At 39.7% G+C, this 19,510-nt stretch overlaps 1 protein-coding gene across 8 annotated transcripts in view; it reads right to left on the bottom strand.

Moving 5' to 3' along the window:
• MAST4 (microtubule associated serine/threonine kinase family member 4) overlaps positions 1-19,510 on the bottom strand; it is a 446,036-nt gene that overhangs the window by 28,737 nt on the left and 397,789 nt on the right. For all 8 annotated transcript variants that reach the window (XM_043546459.1, XM_043546460.1, XM_027821471.3 and 5 more), the window contains 7 exons: positions 18,778-18,986; positions 13,091-13,229; positions 11,774-11,906; positions 10,847-11,012; positions 6,023-6,124; positions 1,713-1,835; positions 1,364-1,476 (listed from right to left, as the gene is read on the bottom strand). In XM_043546459.1, coding sequence (XP_043402394.1) covers positions 1,364-1,476; positions 1,713-1,835; positions 6,023-6,124; positions 10,847-11,012; positions 11,774-11,906; positions 13,091-13,229; positions 18,778-18,986 — 985 coding nt within the window. The remainder of the gene's footprint in view (positions 1-1,363; positions 1,477-1,712; positions 1,836-6,022; positions 6,125-10,846; positions 11,013-11,773; positions 11,907-13,090; positions 13,230-18,777; positions 18,987-19,510) is intronic.

Below are 19,510 nucleotides of genomic sequence, written 5' to 3'. Positions count from 1 at the left end.
AAATGCTTTTCAATTTTATTTTCTTGGTTCCTCAGCTACAGGGTCATGAATAACATCTTTTAGTTATGAATCCATCACCTTTCTCTCACCACTTCACTGTGTGAGCTCCAAGTTTGCAAACAAAATCCATAAATGCTCTTGGGCTTTTAGATCACAGGATCAATTCTGAGATGGCTTCTTAACCATAAAGTCAATCAAAAAGAACTGCCACCCAAGCTAGTGATTCAATGGCCACCAATGTGGGGTGGGAAGCAGAAAAATGAATTGGAATGGACTGTGAAGAGGAGCATAAATTACTTGGCTAAAAGATTTAGAAAAAATAAATTCTGATAATAAAACGTCAGTTGTTCAGCTGATGAACTGCACACAGAGACTGTCAGCTGTGTGTTCTACAGCCTCTACGCCACAGCTAGAGATACAAACAATGACATACTGGCAAATTTTAAGGTATCAAGCTGCTCTTGCAGGTTCACTCCTTACAAAAGGATAAAAAACACACCTCTAAAGAGGAGATTAAGAACTCTGAATCATTCATTCCTCCCTCTTTGAATCAGGTTCATGCTGCTAAGTCAGGACAGAGTTCACATACCAGGATAGCAAGACCTGCAATGAGACTACCGCCCCACACTCCTCCAGTCTAGCATGGTCTCTGTAGTATAGGGGAGTGGTATTATGGAGTGTACACTTATGAAAATATAAACCAGGATGAATGGATTAGAAATGTAAGCTTTCCTTCCCTTCATTGGCTTTAGATTTTAATTAAATATTTTTGAGAAAAAACACCAGTATCTGAAGAAGGTGCACAGTAAATGTCTATTAATGAAAGCTTTTGAAACTCAGTGCTGACTACCATTTAGGATAAAAAGCCCATTATATAAGAGACATTCAATTCTCTAACCATTTATTGTCTGCTGTTTTTTCTTATAAAACATCTCCAAAGTGTGTCTGCTTTCCAACTGCTAACTTTTCTCCAGGTCCTAATCATCTTTCATTTGACTACTGCAATCTCCTCTTTTTGAATTCCCAAGTTTGCCCCCTGTTTAGGACATTCAAAATGTGCCACAAAAAAAAAAAATCTATATATCGGTAACTCAGAAAACAAAAATTGTGGAATAAAATGTGCTAACCAGTCCCAATCAATCATTGGATACCACTTTCTATTACATTCTCTAGAGTTTTAGCATTTTCACAGATTCCATATTAAATTCTGATTTGAACCCTACTGGTTTCATCCCTATTAAATTCCACAGGATTATTCAATAAGGGAATAACGTACCACATACACACACTGCTAGCCCTTTTCAAACCCCACAAAAGTCATTGAGTGTGTATGCAAACAAACATATACAAACACTTTACTTACTTTTGAAAATCTATGTGAACATGAGGAAAACTGCCTTATCTCCAGATTAAAGTCTTCATCATTTGTGTCATCCTCTTCTTCAGTTTCCATATGGTGGTATTTCTCAGAACGAGCTACAAACAAGGGGAAAAATGATTTAAACTTATCATGCAGCATCAGATTCCAAGTCTTAATGTTAATTAAAAGGGTAATTTTATTTTTAAAAATTAGTTTTCCTGAAATGTCAGACTGGCATTCCACTGGTTCTAACAAACAGGATTTTCAACCCACGCTGAGGAAAGGTAAAAATCAAAGACAATTATTACGTAAATTCCCCCAAAATGCCAACATATTTTTGTACAATACATACTGTCAAAATAACTTGTGTCATCCTCAGATTCCAGCTGTGGAATGAATTCTGCTTTCTGTCTCAGCAAACTATTCCAGTCTAAGCTACGAAAGAACTGGTGTTGCTTTACTTCATATGCGCCACCTGGGGGAGCCAGAGAAAAACATGTGGGTGATTTCTAAACAAAAATACTTCAGTAAATTCAAAGCTAAATCCTTGGTAAAAGAAAATGTTAATTAGCATGAAGAGGTACAATCACCATTTCAGGCTGGCACGTCGAAGTCTAGCGAACTAGCTGCAAAATCATGGATAAATATATTTCTTCAGCATTTTTGTTCAGTGAGAAATGTGTGCTATTGTGTTGGCATTGCTATTGTTCTGTGAGCATTTCCATCAAAAACTTGTGTTTTAGGAGTTTAATTACTATATATCAAATACATATTAGGCTCAAACCTGAGACTGAGTGTTGTTAGCCAAGATACAAATCTCTTCAATACAAAAGTGTATTTAGCAACACTTTGTAACAAGTATTGTTTGGATTTTAGTATACTGTATTTTAATAAGGTTCATCATTAAGAATCTGTTTCATATTTTTGGGATGGTAATATGCAATTTCACTGGAATATCTCTATAATTTAACTTTCTATGGATTAATGTGCACTTATTATAAAGTGCTTTAAATACTGAAATAAATTAATCTATTTCTGATCAAAAACATCCATAAAACCTCCATGGATTACTTGGAGTTTGTGCCTTTTCTTATGGTAACCTATGACCACCATAACATAAAAATGATTTCGAAAACTAAATGGAAAAGTGACAGGAAGCTCTTACACAACCTACTTCACAAAAAAGAGTAACTATGAGAAGTGCTGCAACCAGTTAAAGCTTCAAAAGAATCAAATCACTTTAGCAATTTTGAAACAAATACATCAAATTAAAAAACCCAATCTGAAACACACAATTGAAAAATAACCTGCAGGAATTCATGAGCAACTTTTCTTTTTTCAGTTCATCATTTATTACAATTTGTTATAGTCTGTGAACATTTTTGGTTTATGATTTCGTTGAGAATTTGAGCAGTATGATGTGGAAACAGTGAAACCTTAGAGAATAACGAAAGTATCATTTTAAAGGCTCACCAGCATTAATGCATGCAATGCTGTTAAAACCAAGTTAAATCCTGACACATTTGTTGGGTTCAACACACATCCTGATATTGCTGTACTGTAACATTATGGCAAAGTGTAATATTCTTGCAACCTAGAATACCTTCCTAAGAAAATAACAGACTATTCTTTTTAAAGGTTTCAGAGTAGCAGCCGTGTTAATCTGTATTCGCCAAAAGAAAAGGAGTACTTGTGGCACCTTAGAGACTAACCAATTTATTTGAGCATAAGCTTTCGTGAGCTACAGCTCACTTCATCGGATGAGGGGTACTAATACTGGGAAATGTTGTATCTGTAGAATTTGGACAACACAGATTATTTTACTATGTTGGTTACCTTTGTCTCATCTAAAATCATCCATCATACCAAGAAAGTTTACAAAAGCTAACAAATCTAGCATACAGTATTTACCTACACACTCTTCTAGGCTCAAGAATGGCCTTCAACAGGCATTTTAACCAAAGTATGACTTGTTCTTACTGGCAGGAAAAAAAATATTAGGAGAAACAGTTTTTAAAAACAGATTTTTAAATAGTTTTTCTTGAACTTGTCTTTTTGCTAAGACAAAAGATTCCCCTCCTTCCAATGTTTTTGGCATGAGATGGGGCTCTCTAAACAGGATCTAGCAAGCTGACTGTGTGAAAAAAGGGGTCTGCAGGAAGTGTACACAGTGTATGCTTGTTTGAGTCTGGCATGGGGAAGAGAGACAGAAGAAACAATAGAACTGCAGCTTGTTGTTATTTAAGTAAGGGTGTCTGTTTATTTTTTTAAAAAGTCGTGTTTTGGGTTCTCTATCTTGTTTCTAAAGAGGGAGTTTAGCCCAAAATACTGTTTCATGGAAAATTTAAAACAAATAAAATAATAAAAACAAAAGTGGTCTAATGGCAAGAAACTAGTCCAGACAGTCGAAAAAGGGAAATGCAACAGCAGAATCTGTTGTTTTTTTTAATTGCAATGGCAAGAGTACAATGATTTAACCCCAACACTGATCTTGAAGCTATGTGATTATTTTGTGCCACATTTTAGTTTTAATACAACGTTCCTCTTATATTTCTGTTATTTTTCCTTCTTTTATGGAAGTGTTTTAGAAAATCTTCTCATTTCCTTACAATCTGACCAAGCCACTCCAGTCTCCTGAGTAAATATGCAATTATATATTTTCATGGAGCATTATTCAGCCAGCTAAATATGTATTATATACACAAGGCTGTCATTTGAAATGTGTGGCAGAGCAGTATTTTCCAGTGCCCCTGTGGGACCCATCACATTGCAGCCGCTGTTTTTGTGAGCTGCTTTTGACACTTCAAAAGCTTTGCTTTAGTTTTTTAATATCCCTCTGAGCTTCAAAGCGGCTGCAGGATTCCCCTTCTCAGATTGTCAACTCTTAAGAGACCAAGAACAGTTGAAGAAATAAACTAGTAAATAAATTGAGCAGATGTTACATTTGGAGGCACTGACCATTACCACACGAGAGAAAGAGAGAGTGCGCGCACGTGTTGCGGGAGGGGACAGAGACTCTACTAGTGACTCAGTCTCTCACTCATAGAAGAACAGCTCTGGCATGAATACTACATGTATTATGAAGGATCAAGCGATAAAGTGAAGGGGTCTACAATGAATATATTAAAAAAACCTTCCATCAAGTGCTGAGCTAGTTTTGGCTCTTCAGACATTTGCTTACAGCAATGCCCTATGTATGTGGTGGTACAAAGCTGTACAGCCTCAGGAGAAGCCATGGGAAGGAACTGTGATTACCACCTTGCTCCGAGGGGCTGTGATATGGGGGAGAGAAGAGAGTAATTTGATATAGCTCTCTCCTGGATGTTGCATACCGTATGCTAACAAGTGCATTGGAGGTGGGCAAGGGTGGGGTGAGAGTTGGAACCAAAGCTCTGCCCACTCCCTGCCCACCTATTTTGAGACATTGGCATGTGGCTTCTCTTCCTGCTCCCACTTCACCTCTCACCACACCACCACCCAAGGTCTGGAGAACTGTAATGTGGTCACAAAGGCACTGCGGATGGGTCACCCCTGCCTGGGCTGTGTTAGGGCCAGTCAGAACGTAGCCCTTACTATTCAATTGAAAATGACAGTCCATATTTTAAAATTATCTCTGTAAAAATGCACATCACCGAACATTTTAAAACTCTGGACAATGGACCCAACCTCTGCAATAATTTTGTGACTCCTGCCCCTTCCCCAAACTTATAAATCCCCAAATAAGACCATCTGTAGGTGAGCTAACACACACACACACACACACAGATTTTAATATGGACTGCTGCATTATGGGCCTATGCAGGTCTATCTGCAGTTGACTTCAGATGTCAGCCTCTTTACCTAGCTTGGCTTGGGAGCGGCACTGATGAGAGAGAGAACGCCCACAGCACAGTAGGCAGCAGCTTATCTTAACTGATTCTAAGACAAGATCATCTAGTCTGACCTCCTGTAGAGCCATAAAACTTCCCCAAAATAATTCCTAGAAGAGATATTTTAGAAAAATATCCCATCTTGATTTTAATATTGTCAGTGATGGAGAATTCACCACTGCTCTCCATTTATTCCCTTAACTTCTCATGCTTTTCATTTTATTCTTTTTCGTACTAAGGCAGTATCACAGAATAAGAGTAATAAGACAGTTCATGATCTAATCTCAAGCAGTCATTTTTGAGTAATTAGTTCAAGTAGCAATCATATGCCCTGAAGCCGGTGGGAGCTCATTGGCCAGACCATGGTATTTGTGGCACACGAAGTGGCTCTTGTATGTTGGTTCACTGCTCTCTATTTTTGCAACTAAGTAACTTAACAGTCTGAATTTTCATGAGGTTAATAATTCCAAGCACTAAATAGATTGCCTTCATGAGAAGTTTATCTTTTATTTATTGAAACAAGATAAGAGGAAAGGAGAACAATTGTATAAGATAAGAACTGTATAAGGTGACAACTGCACTAATATATGTCCCCCTACAGTATTACTGCCCTGAATCAGCAAAAGAGAAACCAAACCAGCAAAACACACTCGTGCCCTAATGAGTTGGCATCATGTTGTACGCATGCACAGATGTTTCCTGGGCAAAACAATAAAGCAAACAAAAGCCTCGACATGTTCAACATAGATGCTATTTCTAGCACATGAGCAAAATTTAAATCCTGTCCCCTAACCTGTTCCCAGTCTCTCCAGGGGGTTTTGTCTGAGCAGTAGAGTAATCAGATCCTGGGTATCTGGAGGTGGGGCTTCATCCTTTTCAGGCCAGTTGATCTCATCTAGTATGAAAGAAAGATGTTCGTGAATTTATTTTAGTCCCGTTCCAGTACCATAAAGGATGCTGGGTATCCGCTGGTCAGCTTAGTCAAAATGAAACAGACCTTTCCTACACAGCATATTAGTCAAGTTGTTTTTTGTTATGTGTTCATTGCTTTCGAACATAACGCAATCTGCACCTATTCTTCAAAACTCAGTTATTTAATCATCATTTGTATTATTTGCAACAAAATGTGATTTAAACAGATCTTAATAACAAGAGGCAGAAGTGATTATTGTGTTTACAAAATATTTGTGCTTAGCACTGCTATGCTGTTCTTCCCTTGAAAGATGGTTATGGTTTAAATTCTAGTTCTGTTCCTTGGTCACTGTTGCTAAAATGGACACATCTGGTCTGATCCTGTAATCATTGCTCACATCTGTAATCCTTACTCATGCTAGTCATTTCACTGAAGTCATCACTCACATGAGTGAAGGCTGTATGATTGGCCCTTATGGTTTGGAGCACAGGTGCCGGCTTCTAATTTTCCCCAGGGGTGCTCAACCCCTGATCAGCCCCAGACCCCACCGAAATCCACCCCTTCCCCCAAATCCTACCCTGCCTCTTCCCACCCCAGCCCCACCCCTTTCTGCCCCTTCCCCCGAGCACTCCCCATCCCTGCTACTCTCCCTCCCTCCCAGCGCTTCCTGCATGCTGCGGAACAGCTAGGGGGTAGGGTGGGGGGAGGTTGATCAGCAGGGACTGCCGGTGGGCAGGAGTGGCGGGGAGGAAGGGGAGCTTGGCTGTTGGTGGGTGCTAATTTTTTTTCATGGGTGCTCCAGCCATGGAGTCAGCGCCTAAGGTTTAGAGAGAGACAAGCCAATGTGGTAGTTTTTTCCTACATCTCTTCTACTTAAGAGAAGAGAGCCATCAACATACTTCAGTTAACCCTGACTATTGCTAAAGTCTTCTGTACTTCATGACAAGATGGACTTAATTTCTGTGGCAAGGCTCCTGGATTCTGCAGCACCCTGGTCACAGCAGACTGGAAATTCTGCCCAACCTTCCTTTAAATTAAAACATGGGAATCGGCAATGACTTCAACATAAAAATGAACACCAAAACCATAAGGAGGAAGGATGGTCCAGTGGTTAGCACATTAGCCTAGGATATGGGAAACCTGAGTTCAAGGGGCCTGCTCTGCCATAGGCTTCCTGTGTGACCTTAGGCAAGTCACTTAGCTTCTCTGTAAAATGAGGAAACAGTACTTCCCTAACTCACAGGGGCTGTGAGGATAAGCATATTTAAGACTCTGAGGTGCTCAGATACAATGGCGATAATTTTCGTATTAAATTCAATTTATTTTTGTGCTGATTTTCCATAGGTTTTCCATGTCAGATTTATTTTAATCTACATATAGACTCATTGTACAAGCTGTCAGAGAGAGGCTAGAGATGTTGGCAGCTGGATGGGGACGACTGGGACTTTAGGTACCAGGGGGAGACATGGGTGGTAGTTTGGGATTTTGCATTAAGCACAATAGAAAAGTGGATTTTTCTATTAAAATGACGAGCAGTTAAATAATTAGCAAAGATGACATTTAAATTACCATGTTTAGATTGCAGAAGTATATAAGATATCGAGAGGATGGGGTACGGGGAGTTATTGCTATTGTTTCAGGCTTTCTGGAGACTCATGCAGAAAATACTACATAGGTTAACGTTTGGTTCATGTTCTTAAGGGATTTTCCCCACATCCATATGGACTAAAAGACTTTTTTTTTTTTTTTTAAATGAATGCTTAGCTAGAGATTTTGCTTCTACTGTAATTGGCATTAACTGACTGTCAATTTTCTGGAGCTAAGACTTTGGTAACCTGACATGCCAAAACATTTGTTTCAGGACACAGCCAAGGGTAAACCACAAATGACCCTGGAGTGTCTAGCTCACCAGTTACAAAGATCTTAACTAACTCAAATTAATGAGTAATCAATTTACACAAGTTACAACAGGAGCAAAAATTATTCAAAATATACTCAGAGAGAGGTTCCGAACCGTGGGGCACACCCTAAGGTCCCGAGGATCTGATGGGCCATGCTCAGGAGGGTGCTCTATCCGGCAGGAGTAGCGAACAGTGCTCTTTGCGGGAGGTCTCGGCTGCCAGGACCAGGCTTCCTGCCTGTCTCACTTCCCATTCCTGCAGTTATGCTCCTCTGATGGGGATGCTGGCAGGAATTCTGCAAGCGAGGAGCAGAAGGCTGCACCCCAGAAATACTGACCGCCCCCCTGCTGAACAGAGGCCCTACCGGACTCCACCCTCTCACTGCAGTCCCAGAGCCCCATTCATTTCCCCTGCTGGACAGGGCTGTGGCCGTGCTGAATGGCTGGGGTCAAGAGGGAGCTCTGCCTGGCAGGGAGCCAGTGAGGTGCAGCCTTCGACTCCCCTTATGAGCTCGGCCCTTCAGAGCTACCCCATTCACTTGCTGCACGGGAGGCAGGCGAGACTGCCCAACTGTGCAGAGAGCAGTAGGCTTCCTCAGCTTCCACATGATGAATACACTTTGCCTCTCCCGTGGGTACCAGCCATCCCTCCCCCAGGGGTACAGGTGGCATACACAGGGCATGAATCTCTGAAGCGGAGAGCTTGACAAAAAATGTTTGGGAAGCTCTGCTCTAGGGATATGTCTATACAGCAGCCAAGAGGTTTGATTCCCAGTGCAGGTGGACATACACATGCTAGCTCTGAGTGTGCTAAAAACAGCAGTATGGCTGGCAGCGGTGTAGGCAGTGACTCGGACTAGCTGAGCGAGAACTCTCCCGCCCAACCGCCCTGTATGTACTCAAGCGGCTAAGCCCAAGCCACCAGTGTCACACTGCTATTTTTAGCTGCTAGCCTGAAGAGAGTTAGCGTGAATGTCCGTCTGTGTGGGCACTACACCTCTCAGCTGGTGTGCAGACATACACTTAGGGTGAGCCTGTGGCACCACGGATGGCAGTTTTCCCATTAACTCCAGTGGGGTCAGAATGTCATCCATGAAGCCTGGAGGACAAAACTGTGGCAAGGGTTAGAGTCTACAGCCAGGTCCATGGCTGTGCAATACATGTGGACCTGTCTATTTTCACTGCATAAAGGAGTTATCTTGAATCATTTGGCAATAAGAATGACTTCAATAAAATAATTACAATTAAACAGAAAGGAAAAATCTGACAAAGGTAAAAAAAAAAAGTCAAAATCTGAATCTAAAATAAAATAAAATGAAAAAAAAAAAGGGGCTGAGTTTACAAATACTTCCATGAATCACCCATATAAGGTCATTTGGAGTGGTCAGACACAGAAAGTTACTCACAAGCTTATGTATCGATTGGATCAGGGCCTCAGATTTAAAATGTGGCCATTTAATTTACAAAAAGAAAGAATATAACATGAACTATAAAGTTCCAAAATACATTTTTTAAATTGTTATAAATAATAAAATATTTCTCCTTCCCCCCAAAATCTAAGAGAGCAGCCTAACGATACATATTTTGTGTGTGTGTGTGTGCGCGCGCGCACATGCGCAAATGCAATAAAAACCATGAGCTATTTCCATGTTTGTTTGCCTGCAGCTTCTACTGCAGTTTAAATCTGATTTGGATAAAATAAAACATGAATATGCATTTCAGCCGTAAGGCATCGAGAACAAAGCCAGCATTTGCTGCTTGTGTTAATTAAACAGTTGATTCCCCTTGCCACTCAGGCCTTGGTGTATCACATCAGAAAACAGCATGGTTATAAATCCATAAACAGCTAGGATATTGTATAAAGAGGTCATATACTGCAGGCAATTCACAAATCCACTTCATTAAAGATTACAAACATGCCCGGCTTGCAAAGTTAGAGATGGAGAACAGTGATATAACAGAACACCTCCTTACATACTAAATGGGATTTTTTTCTCTTTTTTAGCTAGTGGACCTTTTATGTATACTGTAAAATGGACTGGGAGACATTCAGTAACAGAGATGTCATTCTGATAAACTTTTGGCATAAAACGGAGGCCATCTACATCTATGCATTTGGGAAATTTATGGAAACAGCAGGTAGGATAGTGAGAGATTCTGTTTAATTATCATTTAGTTTTGCCACAAGCTGTATGACAATACTTAGGGTCAGCTTGCAGGTTAAGATCTAAAAGGTTATTGAATTTTAAATGAAAGAAGAACAGCTGTTACAGAAATAACATTACACTATAACAACCACCAATGAAATCATTAACAATCTGTGAATTGAATTCGTTTCCCTCTCTTTTTCATTATTTATTATTTGGGAGACATTTGTTTTAGGGTTTTATTACATTTTTGTTAATTTCTTCATTGTGCCATTAGGCATGTTTCCATTTCTGCAAATGCAGTCCACATTAACCTTTCCTTCTCCAGCACAATTCCTGGAAAGACTGTGACAGTCAAATTATTTGACTGTCCAACTGTTAATAGTTATTTTCTCTTTAAACAGTGTACTTACAAATATGACCTATCATGTTATTCTGAACTCATTACTGAAGTATAATACAAGTTCAGTTTTTAGTTCAAATTTCACCAGTCATTTTGATGGCTGGTACTATGGGAACATGAGTGATTTCATTTTTTAATTTTTTGGCACAACTAGTTGAAAAATGCTAGCTTTTTAGTAAATTCTTAAATATCTTTTTCATTAAGTGATTGGTTTCAGCAGGTTAAGAAATTCAGTTTTTCATGGTGATATTTACCACTGATAACTTGTCCAAATAGCTCTTCTGGTGTATCGCCAAAGAATGGCACACACCCAACAAGAAATTCATAAAGGATAATTCCCATGGCCCACCAGTCCACTGGCTTGCCATAACCCTGCCTCAATATCACTTCTGGTGCTATATATTCAGGTGTGCCACAGACCTAAAAATGAGAAAAAGAAAACGTTTAAACAAGCAAAGTTTAATAACCCTAGTTATTGTGCTTAAATTTTCCCAATAATTCTCATGATGTAGCAAAATCTTACAAAAAACATGGAGAATTTTAAACTTTCTTTTCGGCATGTTTTACACTGTTCAGCTTGCAACACAGTTAATATTTTTAGAAGAATGACCTACATTAAGTGGTTGTATTGTATGCAAAAAATGCATTTTGTGAAAAATACAGTTTTAAAAGATTGTTTTTTATACACAAGAGTCAATTAAAACAATGGTTTTATTTAATCTAAACATATCTTCATTTTTACATGAAAGTTGTGATGGTTTTACCTTAAGTAACTTTTACAGTGAACAGATTGTGGGCAAATGGTAATGAGGCATGCTTAAAGGGAAATGGGCCATAGCTAGGATTTTAGCACCCTTGATTGTACAATGCATCATGAGTTCTGCAAATACTCTGCTGAGACTTCTGAATTCCCTATAAAAACAGTTTTCCATTTGTCTCTCTCATGATCTCACTTGCACACAATTAGATCGTTCATCTTACTAATAGACCATAATGCGGGGGTGGGGGGGAAGGGGAGCATGGAACAATCTGCAGTGCACCAGTAAAGGTAACTCTGACACATACATCTGAAATACCAATGCAGAAATAATAATGGCTTATATAATATTATGGCGTATCCCATTGGTAAATATGGCTTTATTTAATCTCTCAGTATAGAAATGAAAAAAAGCATCTCTTACCTGCTTGTCAAGGAACTCTCTAGCATCCTTCTCAATGTGACCCTCATAAAGATTTGTAGTCATGCTCATTAGCCCCACCTTAGAAAGCCCAAAATCTGTAAGCTTTATATGTCCCATGGATGTTACCAATAAACTGCAGGTCAGAATGACACTCAATTACTATAACATAAACTGAAATTGTACTAGTTTGTTTATTATAGTCACAGGATAATGCTTTAACAGCACTACACAACTGTTTAAAAAAACTATTTAGGAAACTACTGGGCTAGACACGGAGGCATCCTGGAAGTTACTAAATGCATGATACATATGTTGTTGTTATTGAATTTAAACAAACCATAATCTATATCTGCTTGAACACCTAATAGTTAAAGGATCTTAAAAGGATCCACATAAAGGCTACAAAAAATATGGCACAGCGTAGTTAGCACAAGAAGAAATGGCAAGCATTCTGGAAGACGTACAAATAGATTGTAACTTTAAAAGGAAAAACAAAGAGGAGTCCGATGGCACCTTAAAGACTAACAGATTTATTTAGTCTTTAATGTGCCGTCGGACTCCTTGTTGTTTTTGTGGATACAGACTAACAGGGCTACCCCTCTGATACTTTAAAAGGAAAAAGAGGCATTAGTTTTTTCTACCTCTAATTAACTGTGCCATTCATTTAAATAGGGGAGAAGATGGGGAAAAAAGGGAAATTGATGGATATTAAGTTGGCAGACAACAGATATCCAGTACCAGGTGGGTATTTTGACTCAGACTCATTTGGGATTCAAATGTGTTTTGAAATAAGTGACAATGAAAACTAGTGGAAGATATGTCAGGTTCTGTCTTTATTTCAGCAACCTGCTGTAATGCAGTTTACATTTATAGAAGACATGAAGTATTGTAACCCCAAATACTGCAGAAATGTGATAGAGGGGAAAGATTTCCCATTTAACATTGACCTTATAAGAATTTGAATGTACAATTTTTTTTCATATTCAGCATTAAATAGGGTACAAAGTATATGTAGAGAGAGTTGCTCTTATTGGCCAGACTTTATTATCCTTCATTTCAGCCTCAAGAAAAAAAATGTATTTCTCTCATGCTAGTCTTACAGCCTCTCGTTGCCTAAAGGATTGTAAAAATCAACACATCATCTATAATTATGGCTAAACCACCCAACTCATATTATGAATCTATTATCTGAGAATTCTGAATGCATGGGATAATATTCATAACCAAACATCCATTTTCTGCAGAGCAAAATTACACCTTTCATAACTGACTAATTTTCAGACAACGTTCTTTTGTGGTTATATTCTATACACTTACTTGTCTGGCTTCAAATCCCTGTGCACAATTCCATAATTATGCAGATATTCCAAGGCTAGCACAGTCTCAGCAAAATACATCCTTGCCATATCCACAGGTAAAGGACCCATATTCTTCATTAAAGTAGCACAATCTCCACCTGAAAATATAATAAAATGGTCTAGCAGGTATCATATTTTGAGGTGCACAGACATAACTAAAAGAAAAGGAGGACTTGTGGCACCTTAGAGACTAACAAATTTATTTGAGCATAAGCTTTCATGAGCTACAGCTCACTTCATCGGATGCATCTAAGCCATGCTCCATATGCAGGCATACGTGGACCTCCATATATTTACCAATTGTACAACGGGGATTCTGAATGTTCACTATTTGAATACTGTCTTTTAGGTTTATTTTGCAAAATATTTTCATACAAGCAATTTTTTTTTGAGAGGGAGAGGAAGGAGAAACTGGTGCCGAAACAGCATAAGAACATAAGAATGGCCATACTGGGTCAGACCAAAGGTCCATCCAGCCCAGTATCCTGTCTACCGACAGTGGCCAATGCCAGGTACCCCAGCGGGAGTGAACCTAACAGGGAATGATCAAGTGATGTCTCTCCTGCCATCCGTCTCCACCCTCTGACAAACAGAGGCTAGGGACATTCCTTACCCATCCTGGGTAATAGCCATTAATGGACTTAATCTCCATGAATTTATCTAGTTCTCTTTTAAACCCTGTTATAGTCCTAGCCTTCACAACCTCCTCAGGCAAGGAGTTCCACAGGTTGACTGTGCACTAAGTGAAGAAGAACTTCCTTTTATTTGTTTTAAACCTGCTACCCATTAATTTCATTTGGTGGCCCCTAGTTCTTATATTATGGGAACAAGTAAATAACTTTTCCTTATTCACTTTCTCCACACCACTCATGCTTTTATATACCTCTATCATATCCTCCCTTAGTCTCCTCTTTTCCAAGCTGAAAAGTCCTAGCCTCTTTCATCTCTCCTCATATGGGACCCGTTCCAAACCCCAATCATTTTAATTGCCCTTTTCTGAACCTTTCCTAATGCCAGTATATCTTTTTTGGGATGAGGGGACCACATCTGTACGCAGTATTCAAGATGTGGGGGTACCATGGATTTATATAAGGGCAATAAGATATTCTCTGTCTTATTCTCTATCCCTTTTTTAATGATTCCTAACATCCTGTTTGTTTTTTTGACTGCTGCTGCACACTGCGTGGACCTCTTCAGAGAACTATGCACGATGTCTCCAAGATCTTTCTCCTGATTAGTTGTCTCTAAATTAGCCCCCATCATATTGTATGTATAGTTGGGGTACTTTTTTCCAATGTGCATTACTTTACATTTATCCAAATTTAATTTCATTTGCCATTTTGTTGCCCAATCACTTAGTTTTGTGAGATGTTTTTGAAGTTCTTCAGAGTCTGCTTTGGTCTTAACTATCTTGAGCAGTTTAGTTATCATCTGCAAACTTTGCCACCTCACTGTTTACCCCTTTCTCCAGATCATTTATGAATAAGTTGAAGACGATTGGTCCTAGGACTGACCCTTGGGGAACACCACTAGTTACCCTTCTCCATTCTGAAAATTTACCATTTACTCCTACCCTTTGTTCCCTGTCTTTTAACCAGTTCTCAATCCATGAAAGGATCTTTCTTCTTATCCCATGACAACTTAATTTACGTAAGAGCCTAAGTACACTATGTCCACTGGATCCCCCTTGTCCACGTTTGTTGACCCCCCTCAAAGAACTCTAATAGATTAGTAAGACATGATCTTCCTTTACAGAAACCATGTTGACTTTTGCGCAACAATTTATGTTCTTCGATGTGGCTGACAATTTTATTCTTTACCATTGTTTCAACTAATTTGCCCGGTACTGACGTTAGACTTACTGGTCTGTAATTGCCAGGATCACCTCTAGAGCCCTTCTTAAATATTGGCGTTACATTAGCTATCTTCCAGTCACTGGGTACAGTAGCTGATTTATAGGACAGGTTATAAACCATAGTTAATAGTTCCTCACTTTCACATTTGAGTTCTTTCAGAACTCTTGGGGTGAATGCCATCTGGTGCCGGTGACTCGTTACTGTTAAGTTTCTCAATTAATTCCAAAACCTCCTCTAGTGACACTTCAATCTGTGACAATTCCTCAGATTTGTCACCTACAAAAGATGGCTCAGGTTTGGGAATCTCCCTAACATCCTCAGCCATGAAGACTGAAGCAAAGATTCATTTAGTTTCTCTGTGATGACTTTATCCTCTTTAAGTGCTCTTTTTGTATCTCGATTGTCCAGGGGCCCCACTGGTTGTTTAGCAGGCTTCCTGCTTCTGATGTACTTAAAAAACATTTTGTTATTACCTTTTGAGTTTTTGGCTAGCTGTTCTTCAAACTCCTTTTTGGCTTTTCTTATTACATTTTTACGTTTAATTTGGCAGTGTTTATGCTCCTTTCTATTTACCTCACTAGGATTTGACTTCCACTTTTTAAAAGATGCCTTTTACCTCTCACTGCTTCTTTTACATGGTTGTTAAGCACGGTGGCTCTTTTTTAGTTCTTTTACTGTGTTTTTTAATTTGGGGTATACATTTAAGTTGAGCCTCTATTATGGTGTCTTTGAAAAGTGTCCATGCAGCTTGCAGGGATTTCACTCTTGTCACTGTACCTTTTAATTTCTGTTTAACTAACCTCATTTTTGCATAGTTCCCCTTTCTGAAATTATATGCCACAGTGTTGGGCTGTTGAGGTGTTCGTCCCACCACAGGAATGTTAATTATTATTATATTATGGTCACTATTTCCAAGCGGTCCTGTTATAGTTACCTCTTGGACCAGATCCTGTGCTCCACTCAGGACTAGATCGATAGTTGCCTCTCCCCTTGTGGGTTCCTGTACCAGCTGCTCCAAGAAGCAGTCATTTAAAGTATCGAGAAATTTTGTCTCTGCATTTCATCCTGAGGTGACATGTACCCAGTCAATATGGGGATAATTGAAATCCCCCACTATTATTGAGTTTTTAATTTTGATAGGCTCTCTAATCTCCCTTAGCATTTAATCGTCACGATCATGTCCTAGTCAGGTGGTCGATAATAGAGCCCTACTGTTATATTCTTATTAGAGCATAAAATTACTATCCATAGAGATTCTATGGAACATATGGATTCATTTAAAATTTTTATTTCATTTGCTTCTACATTTTATTTCACATATAGTGCTACTCCCCAAACCGCACAACCTGTTCTGTCCTTCCGATATATTTTGTACCCCGGAATGATTGTGTCCCATTGATTGTCCACACTCCACCAGGTTTCTGTGATGCCTATTATATCCATATCCTCCTTTAACATGAGGCACTCTAGTTTACCCATCTTATTATTTAGACTTCTAGCATTTGTGTACAAGCACTTTAAAAACTTGTCACTGTTTATTTGTCTGCCCTTTTCTGATGTGTCAGATTCTTTATGTGACTGTTTCTCGTCCGATCTAGCCCATACTTTATCCTCTTCCATCCTCTCCTCCTGACTAAAACCTAGAGAATCTCTATCAATAGACTCTCCTCTAAGAGAAGTCTCTGTCTGATCCACATGCGCCTCTGCAGCAATCGGCTTTCCCCCATCTCTTAGCTTAAAAACTCTGCATCCTTTTTAATGTTAAGTGCCAGCAGTCTGGATCCACTTTGCTTTAGATGGAGCCCATCCTTCCTGTATAGGTTCCCCCTATCCCAAAAGTTTCCCCAGTTCCTAATAAATCTAACCCCCTCCTCTCTACACCATCGTCTCATCCACGCATTGAGACTCTGAAGCTCTGCCTGCCTACCTGGCCCTGTGCGTGGAACTGGAAGCATTTCTGAGAATGCCACCATAAAGGTCCTGGATTTCAGTCTCTTTCCTAGCAGCCTACATTTGGCCTCCAGGACGTCTCTCCTACCCTTCCCTATGTCATTGGTACCTACGTGTACCACGACCACCGGCTCCTCCCCAGCACTACACATAAGTCTATCTAGATGCCTCGAGAGATCCGCAACCTTTGCACCAGGCAGGCAAGTCACCATGCAGTTCTCCCGGTCATCACAAACCCAGCTATCTATGTTTCTAATGATCGAATCTCCCATTACTAACACCTGCCTTTTCTTAGTGACTGGCGTTCCCTCCCCCGGAGAGGTAACCTCAGTGCGAGAGGATACCCCATCATCATCTGGAAGGAGGATCCCAACTATGGGAAGGTTTCCCTCTGTTCCCGTTGACTGCTCTCCTTCTCTGGGCCTTTCATCCTCCTTAACAGCGCAGGGGCTGTCTGACCGGAGGTGGGAAAAATCTATAGTATCCCAGAAAGCCTCATCAACATACCTCTCTGCCTCCTTTAGCTCCTCCAGTTCCACCACACTGGCCTCCAAAGTGCATACACAGTCTCTGAGGGCCAGGAGCTCCTTGCACCGAATGCACACAAACGAGCTTTGCAAACAGGGACCACTAGCAGGGAGTTTCGAGAGGGGGTTTGGAAGGGGAGTGGAAAGGTGGCGAGGTACACTTGCCAGTCTTTAAAACCTTTAAACTAAACTATAATCAAAACTTCTTGATTTAAACAAAAACCCTATCATTAACCTAGGTAGCTGTAGGAGAAAATACAGGCAAAAGCCTAGCAGCAGAGTGGGGGATATCCTGTTTATTGTACTCAGCGTAGCATGTATAATTACCTGCCCTGTGGCTGAGTGGCGTACGTGTGCATTTGGTGCAAGGATAAAGATATCCTAGACCCTGAATGAGATTCAGGTGTTTTCAAAAAGAATTTTTTATTTTTTTTTTACTAAATTTTGATTCACTACCTTAAATATCATCATCAAGACTTAGGCTTGGCCTACACTACTATGTTCGCCTACACTACTATGTCACTCAAAGGTGTGGAAAATCCATGTAATTATACTGACCTAACCCCCAGCATAGACAGCGCTGGGTCAACAGGAGGGCTCCTCCTGGGAACATAGCTTCTGCCTTTCAGGAAGGTGAAGTACCTACACCGACAGGAGAAACTCTCTACTATCTACCTACCTAAGATATTTATATGGACCCATCAACATAGAATCTGCATGCCTCTTACTCTTTAATGTATTTATTCACAATACCCCTGTAAGGTAGAGAAGTCTTGTTATACTCATTTTACAAATGGGGAATTGACACCCAGAAAGACCAACCAAGATCACACAGGATCTTTCTCTCTTTCACGACCCAGGCTAACAGTCTAACCACTGGACCTTCTTTCTCTCAATGTCAGCGTCCCCTTGAAGGTGTCTCTTTGGTGTTTCAAGCTTATTACTGTAAATTGTTTTCAGATACACTATCATTTTCACAGTGGTGAGAATTTCAAAAGCAGAAGATAACTTCTTAACTTTATTTTCACATGAATTTCCAGTGTTACAGGACACTTATGATTATAAATTATAACAAACTCATTCATTGAGCATTACTTCTCTTTAGAGCTGCAAGACAAGCAGTTTACAGGCAATCACCAAAAGATAATGATTGGGAATGAAGCCATCTCTTTGGTGGATTTAGATCCTACGTGTACATAGCTACTGTACAGAACACACACAGGCAAGCTTTTGTAATGTAAATACAGTTGATTTTCCTTTTTTGATGCTAAAATACACTGTTCTTCCCACTGTAAAGAGAACAAATACTTTACCTTCCACATACTCCATGACCATACATAAATGGCGTCTAGTTTCAAAGGAGCAGTACATGCTGACGACAAATGGATTTTCTGCAAATGTCAGGATATCACGCTCAACAAAGGCCTGCTGAATCTGGTTTCGGAGGATGAGATTCTGTTTGTTAATTTTCTTCATGGCAAATCTCTGTCTGGTTTCTTTATGTCGCACAAAATAAACGGCACTGAAACAGACCAAACAACAGGAGAAAAAAGGGATTGGTGATGAGATTTATTTATATTTATATATAGTACAAAACAAAGATGTCAGTGACTAGTCTTTCAAATCTGAGCTCCCGAATACTGTTTTGTTTCATGACCAAGATGCAGCCTCAATTGACACATCAACCTCACACAATTAAAAAACCTAAATAAAGCCTGCAAATGCTCTCAGCTCAGATGGATTCTGGGCATTTCCACCTGCAAAGGATTTATAGAGAAAAAACAGCTATGGCCAACATTATAAATCATTCTGACAAGTGCCTATTCTGCAAGTGTGTGTCATCATTATGATTCAGCCTCCATTTCAGGGAATTTTCAAATAAATCATGGACTTCTCATGAGGTTTCATATGTGAAATGCCTGGAAGGGCAAAAGCTGCTCAGTCGGGTGGCTCTTGCTTTGCCAGTTGCCAGGTGCCTCATCTGTTACCATCACCCTGTCCCTGACATCAGCATTTACCACTACCAAGGGCAGATCAGCAGTGGCT

Source organism: Chelonia mydas, chromosome 5 (assembly GCF_015237465.2).
Source record: "Chelonia mydas isolate rCheMyd1 chromosome 5, rCheMyd1.pri.v2, whole genome shotgun sequence".
Lineage (NCBI taxonomy): Eukaryota > Metazoa > Chordata > Testudines > Cheloniidae > Chelonia > Chelonia mydas.
The sequence above is the reverse complement of the archived record's forward strand: the minus strand, read 5'-3'. Positions and strand labels throughout refer to the sequence as shown.